At 45.9% G+C, this 19,565-nt stretch overlaps 1 protein-coding gene across 1 annotated transcript in view; it reads right to left on the bottom strand.

Moving 5' to 3' along the window:
- GGT5 (gamma-glutamyltransferase 5) overlaps nucleotides 1-19,565 on the bottom strand; it is a 45,899-nt gene that overhangs the window by 2,907 nt on the left and 23,427 nt on the right. Inside the window, exons 3-12 of the mRNA XM_048064134.2 lie at nucleotides 16,519-16,810; nucleotides 7,396-7,526; nucleotides 5,818-5,912; nucleotides 5,088-5,290; nucleotides 4,355-4,512; nucleotides 3,783-3,932; nucleotides 3,240-3,373; nucleotides 1,816-2,018; nucleotides 1,277-1,368; nucleotides 365-474 (exon numbers count right to left, since the gene is read on the bottom strand). Of these exons, the coding sequence (XP_047920091.1) occupies nucleotides 365-474; nucleotides 1,277-1,368; nucleotides 1,816-2,018; nucleotides 3,240-3,373; nucleotides 3,783-3,932; nucleotides 4,355-4,512; nucleotides 5,088-5,290; nucleotides 5,818-5,912; nucleotides 7,396-7,526; nucleotides 16,519-16,679 (1,437 nt within the window). The 5' untranslated portion in view covers nucleotides 16,680-16,810. The remainder of the gene's footprint in view (nucleotides 1-364; nucleotides 475-1,276; nucleotides 1,369-1,815; nucleotides 2,019-3,239; nucleotides 3,374-3,782; nucleotides 3,933-4,354; nucleotides 4,513-5,087; nucleotides 5,291-5,817; nucleotides 5,913-7,395; nucleotides 7,527-16,518; nucleotides 16,811-19,565) is intronic.

The raw sequence follows: 19,565 nt of genomic DNA, 5'->3' as shown, positions 1-19,565 counted from the left end.
CTCTAGCCCCAGTATCCTTTCTTCATGGTGACCAACAGTAGAAAAAGCAGGTGGGACTGACCATGGCTGGAAGTCTGGGATAGCCGAAAGAGGTGGTGGCTGCTGTGGGTTCTCCCACCTCCTCCATTCCTGTTCCCTCCTGATGGAAGTACAATACAACAGCAGAGCTGAACCTACCCCTGCATTTGCCACAGAAATGCTAAAAGCAAGAAGGTGAGGATAGAATGAGTCTGCAGTAGGCTTTCTTCACTGTTGCCTTCTACTTAGCAGTACTAACAGCAGCAAAATAATTTATTTTGTTAAGTTTTGTGTGTGTTCTGCTTGCTTGGTGAAAGGTGTTACTATGCGGTACCTGTTCACTCACCATAGCGGTAGCGCTGATAATCCGGGCCCCACCTGCTCCTCCAATCACCAGCATGTCTCCTGTCTTGGAGATGAGAATAGAAGGCACCATTGCTGAGGGAGGCCTCTCTCCTAGAGCAGAAGCAGAAAGTCTTATTTCTCCCATGTGGCTGGTGAGAGCACCGGAGGGACACACAGGTTTATCTACCTCATTCTTCTTGCATTCCCCATGGAAAACCATGCTACTGCTCATTCCTCAAGAAGTCCACGTTTTCCAGAAATATAAATTCCTCGTGCTGAGACCCCATCTCACAAGAAACTGCCCCTTTATGGTACAGGCTAAACAGAAAACACCTCTTGGTGCACAACAGGGCACCCTGCATGTACTCAGGTCTTGCTGTAGTTCATTCGACGCAGATAAGGAACAATTAGCAGCAATCGTCCATGGCAGTACTGATGTCCTTTTTCTTTGCAAACCCAAGGGAGCTTGCATAAAGGACAGCTTATTTCACAAAGCACTGCCTCTGTACTGTGCTACAGAACTCAGTGTAAGCCTTTCCTGACTGTGCATGTAGCTGCAGTTTTTCATAGAAAGGCCTAAAAATTAGGATGTTTGTCTTAATAGTGGTTTCTGTTCTGTTTGTTCTGTCCCTTCCCTGTCCATCCATGAACAGCTTCTGCAATTTTTCTTTAAATCTCTGCTTTCCCTCATCAGAAGCCAAAACTCACATTTTCATGTAAGTGCATAAGTGAGTAGACACAGACACACTACAGGACTTTATCCTTTGTTAGTCTGAAACAAATTTGCTCTCATACAAGCTTAGGGGGGAAAATAAAAAAGTACCTACAGTTTGTAGATAGTCCCTGCCTAGTTTCATGCCCTGATTCTCCATCTCCTGGCCTTGTGTTTTATGTTGAAGTTCAGAATGCTCACCTGGCTTAATGTTTCTGTTCACTATGCAGAAATCAGCAAGCTCATTATTTAAAATGATCCCAGTTTGGTTAGAATACACAAAGGAGCCAAACCTGCAGGGAGGAAGGAAGTAGCCTTTCAGTGACCAGCGCTCACCCATTGTGGATGATACTAGCCAAACGTGCCACCATCTTGCATTTTCCCTCCTTTCCGCCAGCCTGCAGCCACCTTAATTAAGGTGGCCGAAAGGTATTTGTGCTGCTGTGCTGGAGCCAGAGATAAGCTCTCTGTAACCAGTAGATGTGGGGATTTGCCCAACCCACAGAGCTTGGCAAGTTACATGTTTGTCAATTGTGATGTTGCCTTGGGCTGATTCTGACAGACCTTCGCTGTCACATGAAAAAAGCATTCACAAGCAAGAAACTGCCTAAAGCAGTGAAGCCCAAGGGTTGGTGGGCTTTTTTTGTTTTGTTTTTCTGTTAAGCAGCCCTTGCAGAGACCCTGTGAGCCTAATACAAGACCTATGTTACTGAAGTAAACACCATCCCCCGGCTACTCACGGGTAGTTGATGGTGCTGGTGGCGGACACAGCACTGCCATCTGCGGCAAGCACAGAGATGTGGCTTGTGCCCATACTTTTGTATCTGTGGTTGTAGATGGACTCCCACAAGTTGTAATAGTTGAGTGGATGGTCACCACAAGCATCTATTTTGCTTCTGACATGCTCAGCGGTCTTGTCAGACAGCAGTGTCTCCACGGTCACCTGCAATCACAGCAAGGACGCTGAGTCAGCATCACAAAAGCACAAGCACGTCTGTCTTTGGACACACAGGAGCCTGGGCGATTCAGCTCCAAGGTCAAAGCTCTGAGGCCTGCACTGGCAGTGTTTAGCTCTAGTTTGAATTCTCAGGCCAGTCTTGTCACAGAAATTGAAATGAACTCGATACTAAGGCACCTCATCACTGATGTGACCATGTGCATGTTCTTTACCAGGCAAGTGAGCACCAGCCTCGCATGGAACAGAAACTGCAGCCAAAGCAAACAGCCTAACCCTACCTCTGCCTTGTTATCGTGGTTTTGGCTAGGATAGAGTTAACTTCCTTCATACAGGTTCATCTGATGATGTGTTTTGGATTTTTGATGAAAACAGTGTTGATAACACACCAACGTTTTAGTTGTTACATAGTGCTTAGACAGAGTCAAGGACTTTTCTGCTTCTCTTGCTGCCCTGCCAGCAGCAGGCTGGGAGGGGACACAGCCAGGGCAGCTGGCCAAAACTAGTCAAAGGAATATTCCATACCATGTGATGTCGTGCTCAGCAGTAAAAGCTGGGGAAAAGAGGAATGAAGTGGGGGGGGGGGGGGGGGGGAAGGGGGAGGAGGGACACTCAGTGTGATGGCGTTTGCCTTCCCAAGAAACCATTACATGTGATGAGCCCTGCTTTCCTGGAAGTGGCTGAACAGCTGTCTGCTAATGGGAAGTGGTGATTGAATTCCTTGTTTCGCTTTGCTTGCACACACAACTTTCACTTTACCTAGGAAACTGTTTTATCCCATGAGTCCTTGCGCTTTTACCTGTCTGATTCTCTCCCTCATCCCACTTGTGGAAAGTCAGTGCATGCCTCTGTGGTACTTAGCTGCCTGCAGGAGTTAAAGCACAACACTTGGCCAGCTGAGCAATGTTACTTGACTAACAGTTCTAAGGAATTTCTTTCCTTCTGTGGCTGCGAAGCACAAGGGTGTCAGAGCATCACTTGTTTCTTAGCATTGTGCTGGCAGGCACGATCGTCTGGACAATAGGTAGCTTTCTTGACGGCTTACCACATAGGTTAAAATGAGTTTGTGACAATGCAGATTTTGAAAACAAAAAACAAACAAAAAAAACAGTGTAGAAGACTGCTTCTCTGTCAAGCAGTGCAGAAGAGGCTGCCAGTGCTGTGCGTGTCTGTGGCTACTCCTTACTCCTGTGCACTTTACCAGCTCACCTGAGCATCGGAGAAGGCTGGGTCACTCATATGGGGTCTCAGCATATTGCTGAACTTCAAGGTCTCTGCAATGAGGTGGTAGGTTTCTTCCTTATCCTTGGGTGTTGACAGTGATGCTTCATTAAATTTATACGCTAAAGAGGAGGATGAATTCATTTGGTTAACAGATGCACAGTAATGTTTCTTCAGGAATTTTATAAAATGTTTAAATGAACCTTGTTTTCCCATCCTAGTTCTTACCAAGTGTCCCCTACACTTTAGCAGGATGTGGGCAGAAATAAACGAGTACTACTTTCCATTGTGACTTCAATTCTTCTTGAAGTCTTGAGAAATCGGGTATCCTTTGGCCTTTGTAGCAGCTATGGTGATGCTGACACACTGTAAGAATGAGCCAGCTCATCATCCTGCTGCATAGCATGATCATACTGCTACTTTGGGGCCCTCTCTGGCTCACCAACACTCTTTCTGCCTAATATTTTTTTACTGCTCCAAATCAATGCTCTTTGCAAACCTCTTGCAGCGCCTTTTCTCTCAAGACTTTACCTTCCAGTATCTTGAGGATAAACAGGAGCACAGCACCTCCCATGGGCGGTCGAGGAGAAAACACCATGGTGCTATTGTTCAGGGTAATGTTCAGAGCTGAGGACACTTCTGCTTTGTACGCCTTAAGGTCCTCCATTGAGAGAACGGACCCTTCAGTGGAAAACCAGAGGAACAGCTGGCGTTAGCATGTTAACAGACACTTCTAGTAGGTACTATGGGGATACTATCAGGGCCTTGGTAAGGTTTCTAAGAGCCATCCCTGTATATTCTGAGTTTCTTCCACCAAGCACAACAACGTCTTCACATGTGCTCAGCTACTGCCAAACCCCAGAACATCACAAAGCCTAAGGGAACTGGAGAAGCCAGTGCATGCATACTATGGGTAAGTGCGTGGCTCTCATACCTTCTTCTGGGCCTGAATTACAACAGCTAGGGGAAGGTGGCCCCTTCCCATGCCAGGTATCACTCCAAGTGACAAGTAAATGGCATGTGTTAGCTATCCCCGAGTACCTCCTCACTGTTAGACAATTGCTGGGGCCCGTCTGTTCGTATTAAATAGAGCTGTTACTTACCAGCCTTCTTGATGTCCTCCACCAGGGCCTGTCCTATCTGTCCCTCATAAAATGCTGTAGCTCCATTTTCTGCCACAGCTCTCAGTGTCTGCTGCAGTGCTGGCCACCTGAAGGTCTCTCCACGGGTCAAAAACCTTTGACCATCACATATCAATGGGCTGTTAAAGGAGAACATCCATCAGTTTACAGCATGTGCTCAGTCTCTTTCCAGTGCCAGACCCACTTTCCTACCCAAGGCTGATTCGGTTTATGTATTTTGTATACTTTCCAAGCTAGTGCTATGCTGTTGTCTATAAGGAGAAAAATGCTTCTCAACTGATTCCTACCCAGAACACCAGGCACATTTTACCCTAGACAAAGTTTCCTCCATGGGACTAACACTTTGACCCTGGCTTCTCCGAATGAGTTCCTGCTGCAGGGCCCTGCTGTCAGGGAAAAATTTCCATACAGATGGAGGCAGGACACATCCATCCAGCTCCTCCTCATGAGGAGATGTGCTTAGCAGAAAGGTTTGCTATGCCAAGCCACTCTAAATTGGAAAACAAAAAAAGTAAAAAAAAAAGTTGTTGACAGTAAAAGATTTCCAAAAGAACATTTCCTTTATTCTCTCCCTCTCCATAGCAAGTATTTACTGGGCAGCAGCTGCAGCAGCAGCCTGCGCTCTGTGTCAGAGGAAAGATCTGAGCTGGGGGAACAGTGGTCCTTACACTTGAGTTTAATTCAGGAGTCTTACCACAGGTTTCGTCCGGGTTTGGAGAACCATGGGTGATGGATCATTTTCTCCATAACTGGGGAAATAACAAGTGGCTCTGAAAGGAGCTTGATGGTTGGTTCAAACAGAGCTTTCCATGGCAAGCGGCCATATCGTTTATGGGCTTCTTCATACCCACGAATTTCTCCTGGTACAGCAATCCATTGGGAACCTGAAGAGCAGAACTGCAGCGTCACACCTAGTAAGTCACTGGCCTGTTGGTTTCACCTCTCTAAAAGCATGTCAGTGGAAGTGTGGATTTACAGAGGCAGAACTAAGTCTGCTATAAGTCCTTATCTCAACCTGTGAGTTTTTTCTTTCTTTCCAGCATACTTTCTTCTTCCCCTTTTCTTCTAAGGAGGGGGAGTGAGAGAGTGGTTGTGGTGGAGTTCAGCTGCCCAGCAAGGTAAAACCATCACAAACTTAGCTGGGAAATGAGTGTTTTGGGAAACCTGATCTTGAAATGTAGACTTCCTATGAAGAGTAATTACGTAGTGATTTCTCCTCGTGCTCTGCTCCCCACTCTCTTGGTGGCACCAGGGTGCCAGTTTTACTATTAAACAGGAATTTTATGGACTTCATTTTTTGTCTTTTTCAAAAATCAGTCCAGGAAGAACACGGGTAACTGAACAGGACTTCAGACAAACAGCAAGGTCCCCAGTTCCCCCACCCTGAGTTTTGTGCCCCCACCACACACTGAGGGCACACAGACCTGTTTCTTACCGATGGGTAAAGAACAGCCAGACAACAAAACACGAGCAAACCCTTGTGGGACTGTTTCACGGGCGTTGATCACCTCAACTGTTCCTAGAAAAAGAGAATGGAGAAATGCATAACAGACTCTTCCTGAAGGCAGGTGAACATCATGCGTTGGGTCAGCTCAGCAGACTGACCAGTGCCTGCCTAGAGACACCGAAGGTACAAGGACAAGGCCAGTGCCTGTGTTCAAGCAGCTGGGACATGCTACTTCACAGCTGACTTGCAGTTTCCTGCACTTCTTCTACAGGTGGGATGTGTCAGAGACAAAACATGAGCCTCGTGCTTCTTGGATGGCTATTTTCCAAGAGATGGCAAGGCAAGGTTATCATGTTTGTAACCTCTATGTATCAGGAAATTTGAAAGGAAAAAAGAAACACTCAATATATACTTGTATTTCGCATCTAACCTAATTGTTTCTCCTCCTTCTCTGCCTTCTAGCTCTCTTTTTCTGTCTCAGGCCACAGAGCCAGCTGTGTTGCAGGAATCCATGGTGCTACTGTACCAAGCACATGAGCCATGCGTGGCCATGCAAGGCTCTGTGCAGCAGCGTAATTCAGGTAGCAGAAGAGAAGGGTTGTTGATAGGAGGAGAAGTTACATGGCTCTGCCAAAAGAAAAAAAAAAAAAGATGCTTTGCCAAATTATGCTATTGCTTAAGATAAACCCAAGAATTTCTACTCGTGACTCTCTGATACTATTTGGAAGGGTTTTTAAAACTATGATATTGTTACTGTGCCCATTGTTGATTTGGCTATCAACATCTATAAGCTCTGGGGGCTTGTAGTAGCCAAGGCAGTTTAAAAACAACAACAACAAAACATTAAAAACATAAAAGCAGGAACACAATAACACTAGGGGTTAAGGCAAACATAGAAAGGCTTCCAGCAGGCCCTGCAAATTGCTAGATTTTGATTTCCAAAGGGAAGATGCATCTCACGGGGCAGGCAGCCTCAGTGCTGCTGTGGGGAGTCCAACCCGCGCCAGTGATGGCAGTGTGAGGTGCTACCCCCCAGCAGCTGGTGCTACCTGAGCTGCTGGTGCAGGACGAAGCTCTGAAATCCCAGCCAAGGGCTGAGCCGAGGCAGCGACAGCCCCAGGCTGCTGCCTGCTCTGCCAGCACACGCACCTCTCCCTGCTCCCATCTGCCTCCATGGCAGTGCTCCCCCCAAGTGGCAGCTCAGAGAGCACCGTTCACACCTTGCTGCACTGGTCAGATATATGACACTGAAATATAATTTCCTTGCGAGGTGAAGAAGGGACAAAGTCATTTCATTTGAAATCCAAAGCTCCTTCCCCACCACCACATGCTCTCGCTGTGAACAGCTGCACTCTTCAGTCCTGCTCTGCTTATGGAAAGCTCTCAGGATAGCTCCTGTAATCAGTGCTTTGGGTTAAACGCAAAAGCACATTTTGGGGGTTTTCAATAGAGCTTTTATATAAAAAAAAAAAAAAATCTCTCAGAGAACATGAAGGATGGTGCTAGGTGTCTGCAGAAGACGAGGCACCATGGAGCATCCAGGGCTGGCCCATACCTGTGCTGGCATTATAGATAGTAAATACGACCCCGCCACCCAGGCCCGAACTCTGAGGGTTCATCACCGACGTGCAGATCAAACCAGCGATGGCAGCATCCACAGCTGTGCCTCCACTTTTCAGGATGTCCCTGTGGTAGAAAGGGAGGAAAAAAAAGACAACTGACAAGAGCAGCCAGAGTTTGGAGAAAGCTGTCGGTATCTATGTGGGGCTGGAGAGCGTGGAAAAGAGCATTCCACTGTGGGAATGGGAAAGAAAACTTAGTGGGAAGGAACAGAGAGTCTCCAGGAGGAAAGAGTAGCTGGGGCCACAGCTGCACAAGGCTGGTCTTCCTATGGGCAAGGAGTCATGGGACAGAGGGAACTGCATCCACTCCCAAATGCTCTTGACAAAAAGGGAAAGGAAGGAGCTCCCAGACATGGGAGGACACACACTGCAGAGGGAAGAGCCTTCCACATGCTGGAAGCCAAACAACTCATTTCTGGCTCCACACCTACCGTCCCCACTAAAAAGGCATATGCTGGTCAACATATGGGGCTCAGAAGCAGGAGTGATGGATCTGTGTGAAGGAAATTCCTGAGACTCAACATCTCAGCATAAAATTGAAGCCTTACTTGATTGCTCCCACAATGTATCTTCCTGGGCTTATGTGGTATCAGCACAAAAATCCCCTCTCACTCCCCACAGATCCACAAATCAAAAACCAACCAACAAACAAAAAACAACAACAGCAACATCAAAAAAACACCAAACAAGCAGAAAAAAAAAAAAAGTTTCTGCCTAGGCACAGCCACACCAAAGACCACACATGGGATTAAGGCAGCCTCATGCAGTTGTTCCTGCTAGAGAAATGTGTCTCAACAAACTGTCCTTCAAGAGCAACCATAAAAAAAAATCTTTTCCTTGCAGTGGAAATGGAGTGGGGTGGGGTTTCCTCATGCAGCCTGCCAGTAGCCAGCCCTGCTATTTGCTAGGAAGGTTTCTGACTGCTCGGGTTGAAGTATTGCTTAGATAAGACAAAGCCAGAGGGGAAAGCGGACTAGTTCATTAACCGGAGAGTAACTGCTCCCAGAGGCTGTGACAAGAACAAAGGGCACACACAGGCACTGCTGTTTATTTTACAACCGTTGATATCTTTGGGACCTGCAGGCGCTGTGAACAGGATGCTGCCCACAGACAGACTGATTGTGCCTTTCCTTTGTTTAAGTGCCCTTGGAATGGCTGCCTGCAAGGAAATGGCATGTGGAGAAATAGGAAGAAATGAAACTGTAGGGAACCACGGGGCTTTCTGTTTGTGGTTCTGAACAGCTTTCAACCTCCTAGCAGCAAGCTGCTCCCTGGCTGTCGCCCTGAAAATGGTGACTGAGGCTCAGGGCTATGCCGCAGAAGGCCCTGGAAGCGTGTTAGAAAGCTGGGGAAAGAGTGGAGAGGAGAAGGACCACTACACTGGCCCAGGACAGTGCTCCCCAGAGCCCACAGGTTATGCCCATACGCCTGCTACACTGCTACTCCAAAAGGTGGCAACAATTAATATATTCATTTAATATTTGTGCACCTAGATGGCCTGTTTCCAGCCTCTAGATTATGCTAAAATCACGTGGTGTTCCCAAATGCTTGTTTAGTGTGGGCTAAATACCCTTTAACTACAGCAAATGTAGTGCCATATGTACAAAGCATTACAAACCTGAGTTTCTTAACATGAGCTTACCCATGCTCCTTCCCTCCAACATTTCCACTTAGAAATAGAGCCAGAGTGACACAAGCTAGGTAAACTCCAGCTTGCAGCTGTGCCTTTGGCTCTCACTGAGATCAGTGAGGACAGAAGAGGTGCCAGTCTCAGCAGAAAAGGTTTGTCTGGCTGCTAAAGAAAGTAGCAGGCTTCCAAGTAGCTAAGACCTGGACTGTAACTGCCATTGGTGAAAGGGACACAAAATCCCCCAGAGCATCAAGGAGCAAGTGAGAGACGACATTCACTGGCCAGTGGACTTCAGCAGCACTGCCAGCATGGCCACATCCTGCCTGGCACGGCCCAGGCAAATCAAGTGCTTATTTATTAGCTCTGAATTGCTCCATCCTGCCAGCTGACCCGATAGTTTTCAGATGGGTCGTGCCCCAGATGTGGCTTTGTGAGTGCCTCAGGACGACAGAAAGCCGGAGGTGGTCTTTTATTGTTCCTGGTCTGTGCCTCGCGCAGTGGGGCCCTGATTCTTGGCTGTGACTCCTTGGTGTTACCGCAATACAGAGCAGAAACAACACCAGCAGGCAACACAGGGACACCTTTTCACAGAAAAGCAAAGCATGTTTTGCTCTGTTCTTGGTCACTACCCCTCACTAAGCACACTCTGCAGTATAAACATGATGACAAGAAAAACAGAATTTCCAGATGATCTGAAAGTGCTTTATATTCCTATGTACTGCGGAGCAACTGTTTGTCACTGTCACCTCTGGCAGCAGATACCACATCTAACAATGTGCACTCAGGCCTATTTCTTGCCCAAGGGAGGAGGCTTTCCAGGTGCCTGCTGCATTTCAGCAAGCCCCATGGGACGGAGAGCTGTGGCTTCCCAGCCGCCAGCACAGAGTGCAGCACCTGAGAACATCTCAGTATGGGATGGGCTGTGGGATGCTGGGCTTGCTCCTTTGCCAGCAAGCCCTGTTCCCCATAGAAAACTGAGATTTCTTCCCCAAACTAGGCATTATATTGGCTCCCCACAGTCTAGCAGGAAGCGTGTCCAGCACCGTGTTACACAGACACATCCTGGAGAGCTCACACCCCACTGATGTTTCCCATCTGTTTCCCATGCATCTGGGGAGATGCATGTGCCTGACAAGTTTGTCACTCACATCTCAGCACTCCTGGGTCCCACAGTACAGAAGAGATAAGGAAAAAGAAGCCTAACAGATCAGAAGCCACTGATCCCAGCAAGGGTAAAGCCAAATCCTGGTCACAGTTATTAAAAAGACTTCTTTTGAGCTGTTTTGCTCTTCTACCTGTGAAGCCTGGTATGTGTCCCCATGATCAAAGCAGAGTCCAGGGCCCACAGCCACACTCTGCTACCTGCGGACTGGACCCCAGTCTCAGCAGCTTCCCATTCCCCCTCCAGCCTCTCTGGTGACTGAAAGACAAGGAAAAGTGCTCTCTGAGCTGGTTCTTGGCATATCACACTCAGCTTCCCATGTCTGCACTCAGCCAGAGCTCTGCCACTTACTTGGAAGTGATGCCTGGGAAATTTAGGGCCATTATGTCTTTCTCAGCCTGCCAGAGTGGTGGGGTACCCCCTGTCCCATTCAGTTGCTTCCTTTATTTGGATCACTGCTTCAACTAGTTTAATTATAATGCAAAACCCCGGAGAGACACATAACGCCTCAAGAAAAGAAGTCTGGTACCTTATCAGGTATCTCTAGAGACATCTTAGCACTACAGCTGACAAGATCTGATAACAATGCATTTTGTCCAATATCCTTCCTGCCACATAGTTTCAGCTTTCGGGTTTGGCCATTAACAGTGTTTTCCTAAAGATAGGAGCAGAAATGGTGTTTCCTTAAAGAAGAGGATGTTAACAACCAGGTCCAGCTCCAGCAGCACTGAAACAATGCTTCACCTGCCCAGGAAGGGTGAATACTGGTACTTTCCTCACACCCCCCTCACAAGAAAGATGAGCATTGCTGGGCTGTAGACGAAGTCTGCAGTTCTGCTCAGCTAGAAGGAGCCCTGAAGCCATATTAAATGCACTTTAAATGCTTAAGTTTTAAATTATATATATATTTTTCTCTCTACTAAAGAAAGCTGGGGGCTAGGATGAGACCATCCATTAATTACATCAGAGTTGCCTGCCTAAGATTTACGAAGAGCAAAAGCAACAGCTGTTTCTATGAAAAAGGGGTCAGCTGCCAATTTAAAGTGATTAAACACAAGAAGAAGGGAAAGCAAATCCTTTGGGATATAAAGATTTTTTAGAAATGCTGCTGGGCCATCACTGAACAGAATTTTTGCAGCAGATCCTCCTCCTTGAATAGTGTCCCAGGAAACAAAGATTTTCTGACTGTTAAGTTCTCACCCTCCCACCGCGCGGCCCCCCCAGGCGGGTCTCTGTTCCAGAGGAAGCCAGTTCCCAGGGCTCATGCTAGGCTGCGCTGGAGAAGTGGGACCAGAGGTGGCTGCTGGGCCAGGTCAGGTCAGCTCGCCTCTCTGCAGCAAATACCACTGCTGGGAATGAGCACTTTTCCTAAATTTCTCTGTGGCCTCATGCTGGCTCTTGCTTCTGCCATTTGGGAAACAAATGGATGCAGAGCAGTGGCTGGCAGAGTTCAAACAGCGTATTGATAGGGTATATAAAGCTTTTTGCATGGTTGATGGAAAAAGCGTCCTCCATTGCCAGGTAGGAACAAGAGGCTCAGAGCTGGAGGTGAAGGTGGGTTTGGGTATGGCTTGCTGCCAGGGCAATTGCCTCCTGCCTCCTCATGGCTTCTTGACATGGGGACAAATTACCGAGGCACACTCACCAGTTGCATAATATTGCTTTCAGTCCCCAGTCTCTAGCAGTAAAACCATCTGCAGCAAAAGGCCCGACCTCATTCAGCACTGGGAATCATGAGCCAATAGCAAGTCTAGAACAGGACCTGCCAACAAGGATGATGACGCTGGAGGCTTGCCAAGATTACTCACTTTCTGCACGGAGCCAAAAGGGTTGCATAAAAATTTCAGAAAGCCCAACCTTACATAGCCCTGGGATATACAAACACCATCTCCAGAGAGAGAAAACCCAAACCTGAAGATGACAACTGAGCACAAATTAAGAAAAAGCAGCAAACGGGAGCGGGTAACCTGTTCCACGCTCTCCTTCTTGTACTAATGAATTAGAGCTATAAGGTTCCCTCAAGCACCTTGAGGTGTCTTCCCCAACCCATCATCCCACTCATTAAAAGACACTATTGCTCTTAGAGCAAGAGGTTCAGTTCTCAATAAACTCAATTAAAAGCTCTGTAAAGAGAGCACAAAAATTCCGTCTTAAATGGCAGCCCCTTAAGCCAACGCAGATCATGTAATGGCCCAGAAATTTAATTACTGCTAATGACAACTCACTGCAAATTGGACAGCAGAATATGTGGGTTGGGTTTCATTTTTGTAAAGGAAATAAGATTTTGATTAAATAAAAAAAAATGGAAGTAGGTTAAACATTAGGTGCTGTTTTTAACTTGCGAAACTTCAGACACTGTACCAGTGTGATTGGTTTTGTGCTCGTCCTGCACTGGAAGTTCTCCAAGCATCCCCCACATGGATTTCTGGGGGGCAGGGGGGATTTGCAGGATGAAAGGGGTGGCTGGGGGCCAGCCCGGGGGGCTAGCAGAGAGAGGGTCTGCAGGCTCTGTGCAGGAAAGCAGGGACAAAGCAGCGCTGTTGAATCTCTCTCTACTTTTGCCTTTAGGGACTAGTTGAAATTATTCCTGCTCTCATCAGTGGGGCAGGCAGGCTGACAGGTTCAATTATGACATGTGGTTTTCATTTGACTAAAGCTTTACCATATCCAAGCCACGAAGCCTGATTTTTTTCCCATGGTGCTGTGGAGGCTGCTCTTTTCCTTTATGTATGTTTCTGCTAAAAGCATTCAGTAATTACCAAAAATGAGATTGAGGAAATGTGTTGTTTTGCTTATTTTACTTATTTTTAAACTCCTCTAGAAAGTTTGTTAGAAAGCTCTGGAGTATGCACGTACAAAGGCAGCAGTGGTCTGTTTCCAGTTCAAACAATTCACGCTAATTTGGCAAAGCTGGTTGCCTTGAGGAAAAAAAAAAAAAAGAAACTTCATAGTTTTTATTTTAGATATATGTGGGTGTATTATATGCATATAATGTGTATATATGTATATGGTCAACAATGAATTACCCAGCTTTGGTAGATTAATTCTCTTGTGATTTCTCAGCAACTATAGTAGAAATGAGCCTATTCCATCCTGGACCTGCAGAGGTTGAGCGCAGCTTCCCCCCCCCCCAAAAAAAAAAATGCTTATCATGATTTTGGGTCCCAGAAAAAAAAATAGGGAAATGATTATTACCCTTGGTAGTCAGTGCTCCCCAGACAAGACCAGCAAAGAGATATGCCATGTACTGCCTCAAACATAGAGGACATGGGAGAGGAGTGAGGTGGCTGAGCTGCAGAGACAGGACTGGCGTGGAAGAAAGCCTGTATGGTTGAAAAATTTGGGAGCAGGGGTGAGTGGGGTAGGTGTACAAGTTGGTAGGATGAGAGGAGCAAAAATAGTGACTGCACAGGCTCCAACACCAGCTCAGGGAGAGGGGTACATGTGGGAAGGAGCAGGCACAGAGCTGGGCGTGAGGCAATTGGGCAGAAGAGACCAGCAGCACAGGTAGCAAAGGGCCCAGCATGGACTCGGGAATGGCTGTACAGGTCCCTGTTGTTGTTGTGCCAGCAGGAATCTCAACAATCATGATTGTTCTCCTAACTCCCCAGCTCTTTACATCAGTCCAAGTCCAAAGAGATGGTGTAAAAACTTGCAAATGTTTGCATAGTTGCAGAAAGAGTGAAGACCTAAATACAGAATACAGTTCTTAGTAAGAAAAACCCCAAATTAACTATTTCTTCTTGCTTCCTCCCTCATGATTTTGAGAGTTTACATATTTCTGAACAGAAGACTCAACAGCGCTCTTTTAATCTCAGAAGCACTCAACTGACTGTCTGGGCAGTGTCTAGGAAGGCGCTGGGGCTGAGCACAGAGGGATGCGTGGCTTTGCCCCACTCTCGCTTTGTTGCGGAAGTGGGAAATGAAGTGGGAGCACCCAGGTGGCAATAGAAGGGCCCGGTGGCTAAGAAATACAGCCACTGAGAAACTGGATTTTATTGCTTCTGCTGCGACAAAATTCCTGTGTGAAGCTAAAATCTTGTTCAGCCAAGATTAAGAAGGAGGACACTCTGCTCCCCATCTGCTGCTCCCATGCAGAGCCACGGGGCAGGCCTGCAGAAGCCCTCACCCCACAGCCACAGGGGACGTCACTGACAGATGTATGCTGAGCACTGCGTGCTGCTCTGAAAGGCAGAAACCATGGTCAAAGCAACTCTCATGTAGCATCCACGCAGTGTTATTTCTGTGCTAGGCTTCCTTGCTTATACAGCTGAGATAACATCATTTTCTCCCCCACTGCTGTGAGAATTAATTTAGTGGTGACTATCGTGAGATAGCTGAGACATACAGATCTAACACCACAGAAAGGCCTGGGAGAAAATGAACAAGACCACACACTGTACAGAGCATGCAGTACGCTTCCCCCAAAGAAAAGACGTCCTTTCCTTGTAAGCTACCACTGTGGGCCAGTGGGGACAAAGAAAGAAATAGGACAGTGACAGAAGTGCAGATGTTATACGAAGCTTCTGATCCCAAGCTCTGCTGCAGATGAACATATACAAACCATTTTCTTTTTATTATGGTCCACTGAAGGAACAACAACAGACAGCTCAAGCTGGGAGAAGAGCACAGAAATTTGGTTTATTCCAAGTGTAAGGACACCACAGGAGTCCAAAGGAGTAGAGCTAACCAGCAAGCAGAAAATGTGTCTAGAGCCAAGGTGAAGGAGAAGAATGGTCTTGGCTGGAGAGATCCAGAGCAGTTGGCAGGACAGGCAGAGAGAGCTGATCTATTTGGAGCAGCGGGATGTGATGTTTAGGCTGGGGAGGAGAAAAATTGTGTGATGGGAAGTTGGGGCAAGGAGAGAATTTTGTGGGGATCATTGGCAAACTATCTGTAGAGAAGCTAAGGTGGTCTGTCAGACCAGAGGGACTCTACAGACCTTTCCAGCACATGTGCAGAAGGTGCAGCTACAGCGATGGTTGAGGCTACAGAAGCAGGTGGAGCTTCCTGCAGAGAGAAGGGAAGGAGACAGACGACAGCCCAGCAGCAGTAGCCAGGTAGCCAAAGCATCTCAGTTGTTGATCTGATCACAGATTTCTGTGGCTCTCACTTCAGTGCCCTCCAGCTGATTCTACACTGCTTCAAGTTAAAAACTGCAATAGCTGCAAACTATGCTGCAATTTCTCCAGCAGATTGAGTAGTCTGATAGTTTTCTTTATTTTTATTACTACTGATTTAAAAGATCCTTCTTCTTTCCTCTGAGGAACTAATTTGTGGTGTAGCATAAAAAAATCTCATTTCTTGACATACATACAGCCACAATACACAGCTACTCACAACTTCTGTGTCAGCATGTCACTGCACAAACCACACACGGAACACGGCAAGTGTGGTGCAAAGACACTGGCTCTTGACTCACTCCTCCAGCCTCAAGGCAGAACACACAGCTCCAGTATCCATGTAGCTTGTGAAAGTTTACGTTCCTTCCTTCTACTTTCATGTATGCAAGTGTTTAAGAATTGAAGCAACAGCACTAGTAAAGTAATAACATAAGAGTTAAAAGGTTTGAGAGAAAAGTTATTATACAAACTGAAGTGTTGCAACCTGGGCAGCTGGAGGATTTTCTTATACCTACATCCTTCCTTCCAAGCAACGTAAGTATGTCTTTTGTACTTATGCTGTCTCAGCTGATTTTCAATTAAACCTACTCTTTGTTTTCCAATACAGTGTATTTCCTGATAGCAGATATACCTGCTGCAGGCTTTGTTCCAGAAATGCACACCCTAAGGGCTGGGCTGCCCAATCCCCTTTACTCACTCAGTGTGCCTGCTTTCCTTGCCTCTGCTGAAGCCTGGCTGCAGCTCTCTGTGAGCTCCTCTCACTTCTTCCTTAGATGATTTCTAAGCCACTTATCCAACCAACTTACCACCATGAAGTAATCAGTTAATTTCCTGCTTCCCCTGTTAAAAACAACCTTGCATCTGTATACTATAAATATTTGTACCTTCCCAAAGGCCACTTACGTGACATTAGATATTTAAGATAAGCATCAGCTGCAGACGCAGGTCTCCATCTGCTCCTCGAGCTGCTCTACTGCCAACAGAAAGCACCCAGGGAGCAGCATTGCTCCTCAGCCCCACGGGTGGGGATGAGGCAGAAACCCAGCTCGTTCCCATAGTCAGCACGTGTGCCTGTCTGCCAGTCTGAGCTCACAACGTACGCAAGGGGTAAAGTGACAAACCGAGAGGTCCGTGTACATACCGGCCGATGTCAGAGCAGGTCTCGGTGTCAGCAGCCACGGCACCGTGCAGGTAGTGCTGAGGACCGCACTTGGGTTGAGTCAGGATGACCACAAGCACAACCACCAGTGCCAGCACCCCGAGGGTCAGCAGCACCAGGCAACAGATCCTTCCTGTAGACATGTCTGTTCCTATGCCGCCGCAGGCAGCCGGGATGCTTCCACTCCTTTTACAAAGGCGCCTGCTTTGCTCAGGGTGGAAGTAGAGCAGCTCTGGGTGGGAGGTCTCACTGAAGTGGGCTCTGCCCCCTGTGACTGAGAATTATATTTTTTAAGATTAAAAAACAATGAAAAGGAAATGGTGTACTTCTTCTGTCCTGCTCTGACATGTGAGAATCTTTTCACTCCCTTTTATAAACTAAACTTTTTCTGGCAAATCCCCTTGCCTTTTTTTTTTTTTTAAAGTCTCTGATGAAAACGTTTAACACATTCATTGCTGGTGCACTTCAGAGTGAAATCTCCACACTGCTTATTGGCTTCAGGCAGCCTTCCTGCCTTCACATTCTTGCCACATAGAGCAAACTACAAAGCAAAGGCAGCCTACATGGTGAATCACAGCATCAATCATACATTGCACACAGGGTATTCTCTTTCTGTCAGGTTACTCAAAGAAGTAAAAGCTAAGCACATATGAAATACAAAGCTCAAACCTTCATATTTACTCTTACTTTACCTTATAGTTTACTCTAGCCTTGCTTAATTACTTTCTTAAAATCAGTAAATCTTGCCAGTGTCCACACCATACATCCTCTGTAAAAGAGCATAACAAAGTTGCTTTAATAAAGCAGTAGGTTTCTGCAATTCTGCAAAACATTAGAGCCAAAAGCTCTGAGGTCCAGCATGTGTCAGTCAGCAACCAGAGCACCTGGGAAGAGAATGGCCGCTGAGGCAGGTAGACCTAGTTCCTAGCAGAGCCGTGATGAGCAGCATGGGCTGCTACATAGCCCAAGAGGCCCCAGCTGGTTCTTTAAGAGCCTCTTAGTTTCACAGCTCTTCTTGCACTAAAAAAGTTTGAGATATGGCTCCATACCTGCCTGCTTTCTTTATAAAGGTTGTTACCTGTGATCATTTTCCAGCTATATTAGTGGGAAGGGGAGATTAACTTGGGCAGATTTACACGTGTATTTCAGTACAGACTTTGAACTTGCACTCACTAAAATGCATCTCATAGCTAAACAATACAATTTCATGTATGATATCTCAAGAAATGGATTTGATGGACAACACTGGTTTTTTGTAGCTGTATCTTCCCGTAAGGTTATATGGGGGAAGAGAGAATAGTCCAAGAAAAATACATGGTTTTGTCCAAGATAAACCATGGTCCCTGCAGAATCGTTTCTTGGTCTCCGCATCTCTGTCTTGGCAAATACAGGCATGTGTAAAAAGCCTTCACAGATCTAATGTGACTCTTCATTTCACCCCATTGCAAAACATCACTGATCTCATAAAATTTCTCAGTCCCTGCATGGCTTTCATGTTTCATTTTTTCAGAAATTATTCTATGGGACTTAAAGAATCACCAGTTATGGTGGTTTTTCATATCAGGGCTGGAAACCCTAGCCACTCGGTACCAAGAGACTCAAGTGGATTTTGCCCATTTGCTTTCATCAAACGCTATGAAGAAGTTAACTCCAGATTAATTCTCCAGATTTCTTTCAAATTTGGTTTTCAGCTCAGCAAATCAAACAACTATATCTGGAAAATAACCCTTGCGCTGCCAAGGAGGAGACCTGGAAGTGGCAAGAAAGGGAACAGAGATTGTTATTCCCAGACCACTTCTGCAAATGCCAAGATGTCTTTGTGATCTATCCCAACAGATGCCTCCTGTCGGTGATCCTGTTAGTCCTTTACATACATGAATGAAGGCTGAGCCTCCTTCTCTCGTTCAGTGCATAACCTTTACATTCTTGTTGGTGCAATACTCAACTTCAGCCTTATTACGCTGCAATGTCTGCACCGACCCTCCCATGTGAGACACAGCTTAGCTGCTCGCATGTGGTGGCTCAGGACTGCGACCTCTATTTATTTATTTATTTGTTTGTTTGTTTGTTTGTTTCTTAATACTTTCACATTTATTATCCTTGCCTGGGAGCTCAGTTTGCCTTAGCACAAATCTCCACACACAGTATTGCACTGACTCTCTGGTCCCTCTCTGCCAGTGTGAAGGGCTTTCTATATTGCATGAAAAAGAGTTCAGGTATTTACAGACCCTTAGGGGCCAAGATACACTTGCAGAGATTTACAACAGCACTTCTGTGTCTAGTTGTCAGTGCAAACAAAGGTATGCATGCCAATAGAGTTCCATTTTCATGGGAAAATACTAAAGAATTCAAGATTGGAGCATATCAAATCCAGTGAAAACTCTGGAAGATACCATCAAAGGCATAAGAACAGTATGTAATAACACCTAGTAATATTAATTGATTAATATTACACTGTGACAGCCTATTATAATAAATGTATTATGAATAGATTGTGATAAATCTTATAGATTACACAATAAATAATAGTTAATATATTATTAATCTATATTACATTGTTAAGCATATTTTGGTATTATAAAGTTATAGCAACATATTAATATAATTTAATGATTAACATATAATATTGAATTATATTTATGAAATTCAATCATCTAGATCTCATATCTTACTGCATATTTTAATTAGAACTGCAGTCATTAACAGAGTCACCATTTACTAACTAAAAAACAGGCACAGTATTTTTATGTTGTCCTTTATACTGTTTGGGGTTCTGTTACATCTTTTTCCAACTCTTCAACTGAGACCAAACTTCAAAGTAATTCACCATCTGAAGTATGGGCATTGATAAGGTTAACGCGACAGTTACCTTACAGATGGTAATAAACCCCTAATGGGTGGAGAACCTCAGATTTGAAGGGCATAAGCACAGAGTGAAGGAGATGGGAAGAAGTTCCCCTTGGAGGTAGGTTATTGTGGCGGTATGGAGGTTCTCACTGTGCACATGGCAGCGAGTCCAATCGCATCAT

This window comes from Anser cygnoides, chromosome 17 (assembly GCF_040182565.1).
Source record: "Anser cygnoides isolate HZ-2024a breed goose chromosome 17, Taihu_goose_T2T_genome, whole genome shotgun sequence".
Lineage (NCBI taxonomy): Eukaryota > Metazoa > Chordata > Aves > Anseriformes > Anatidae > Anser > Anser cygnoides.
The sequence above is the reverse complement of the archived record's forward strand: the minus strand, read 5'-3'. Positions and strand labels throughout refer to the sequence as shown.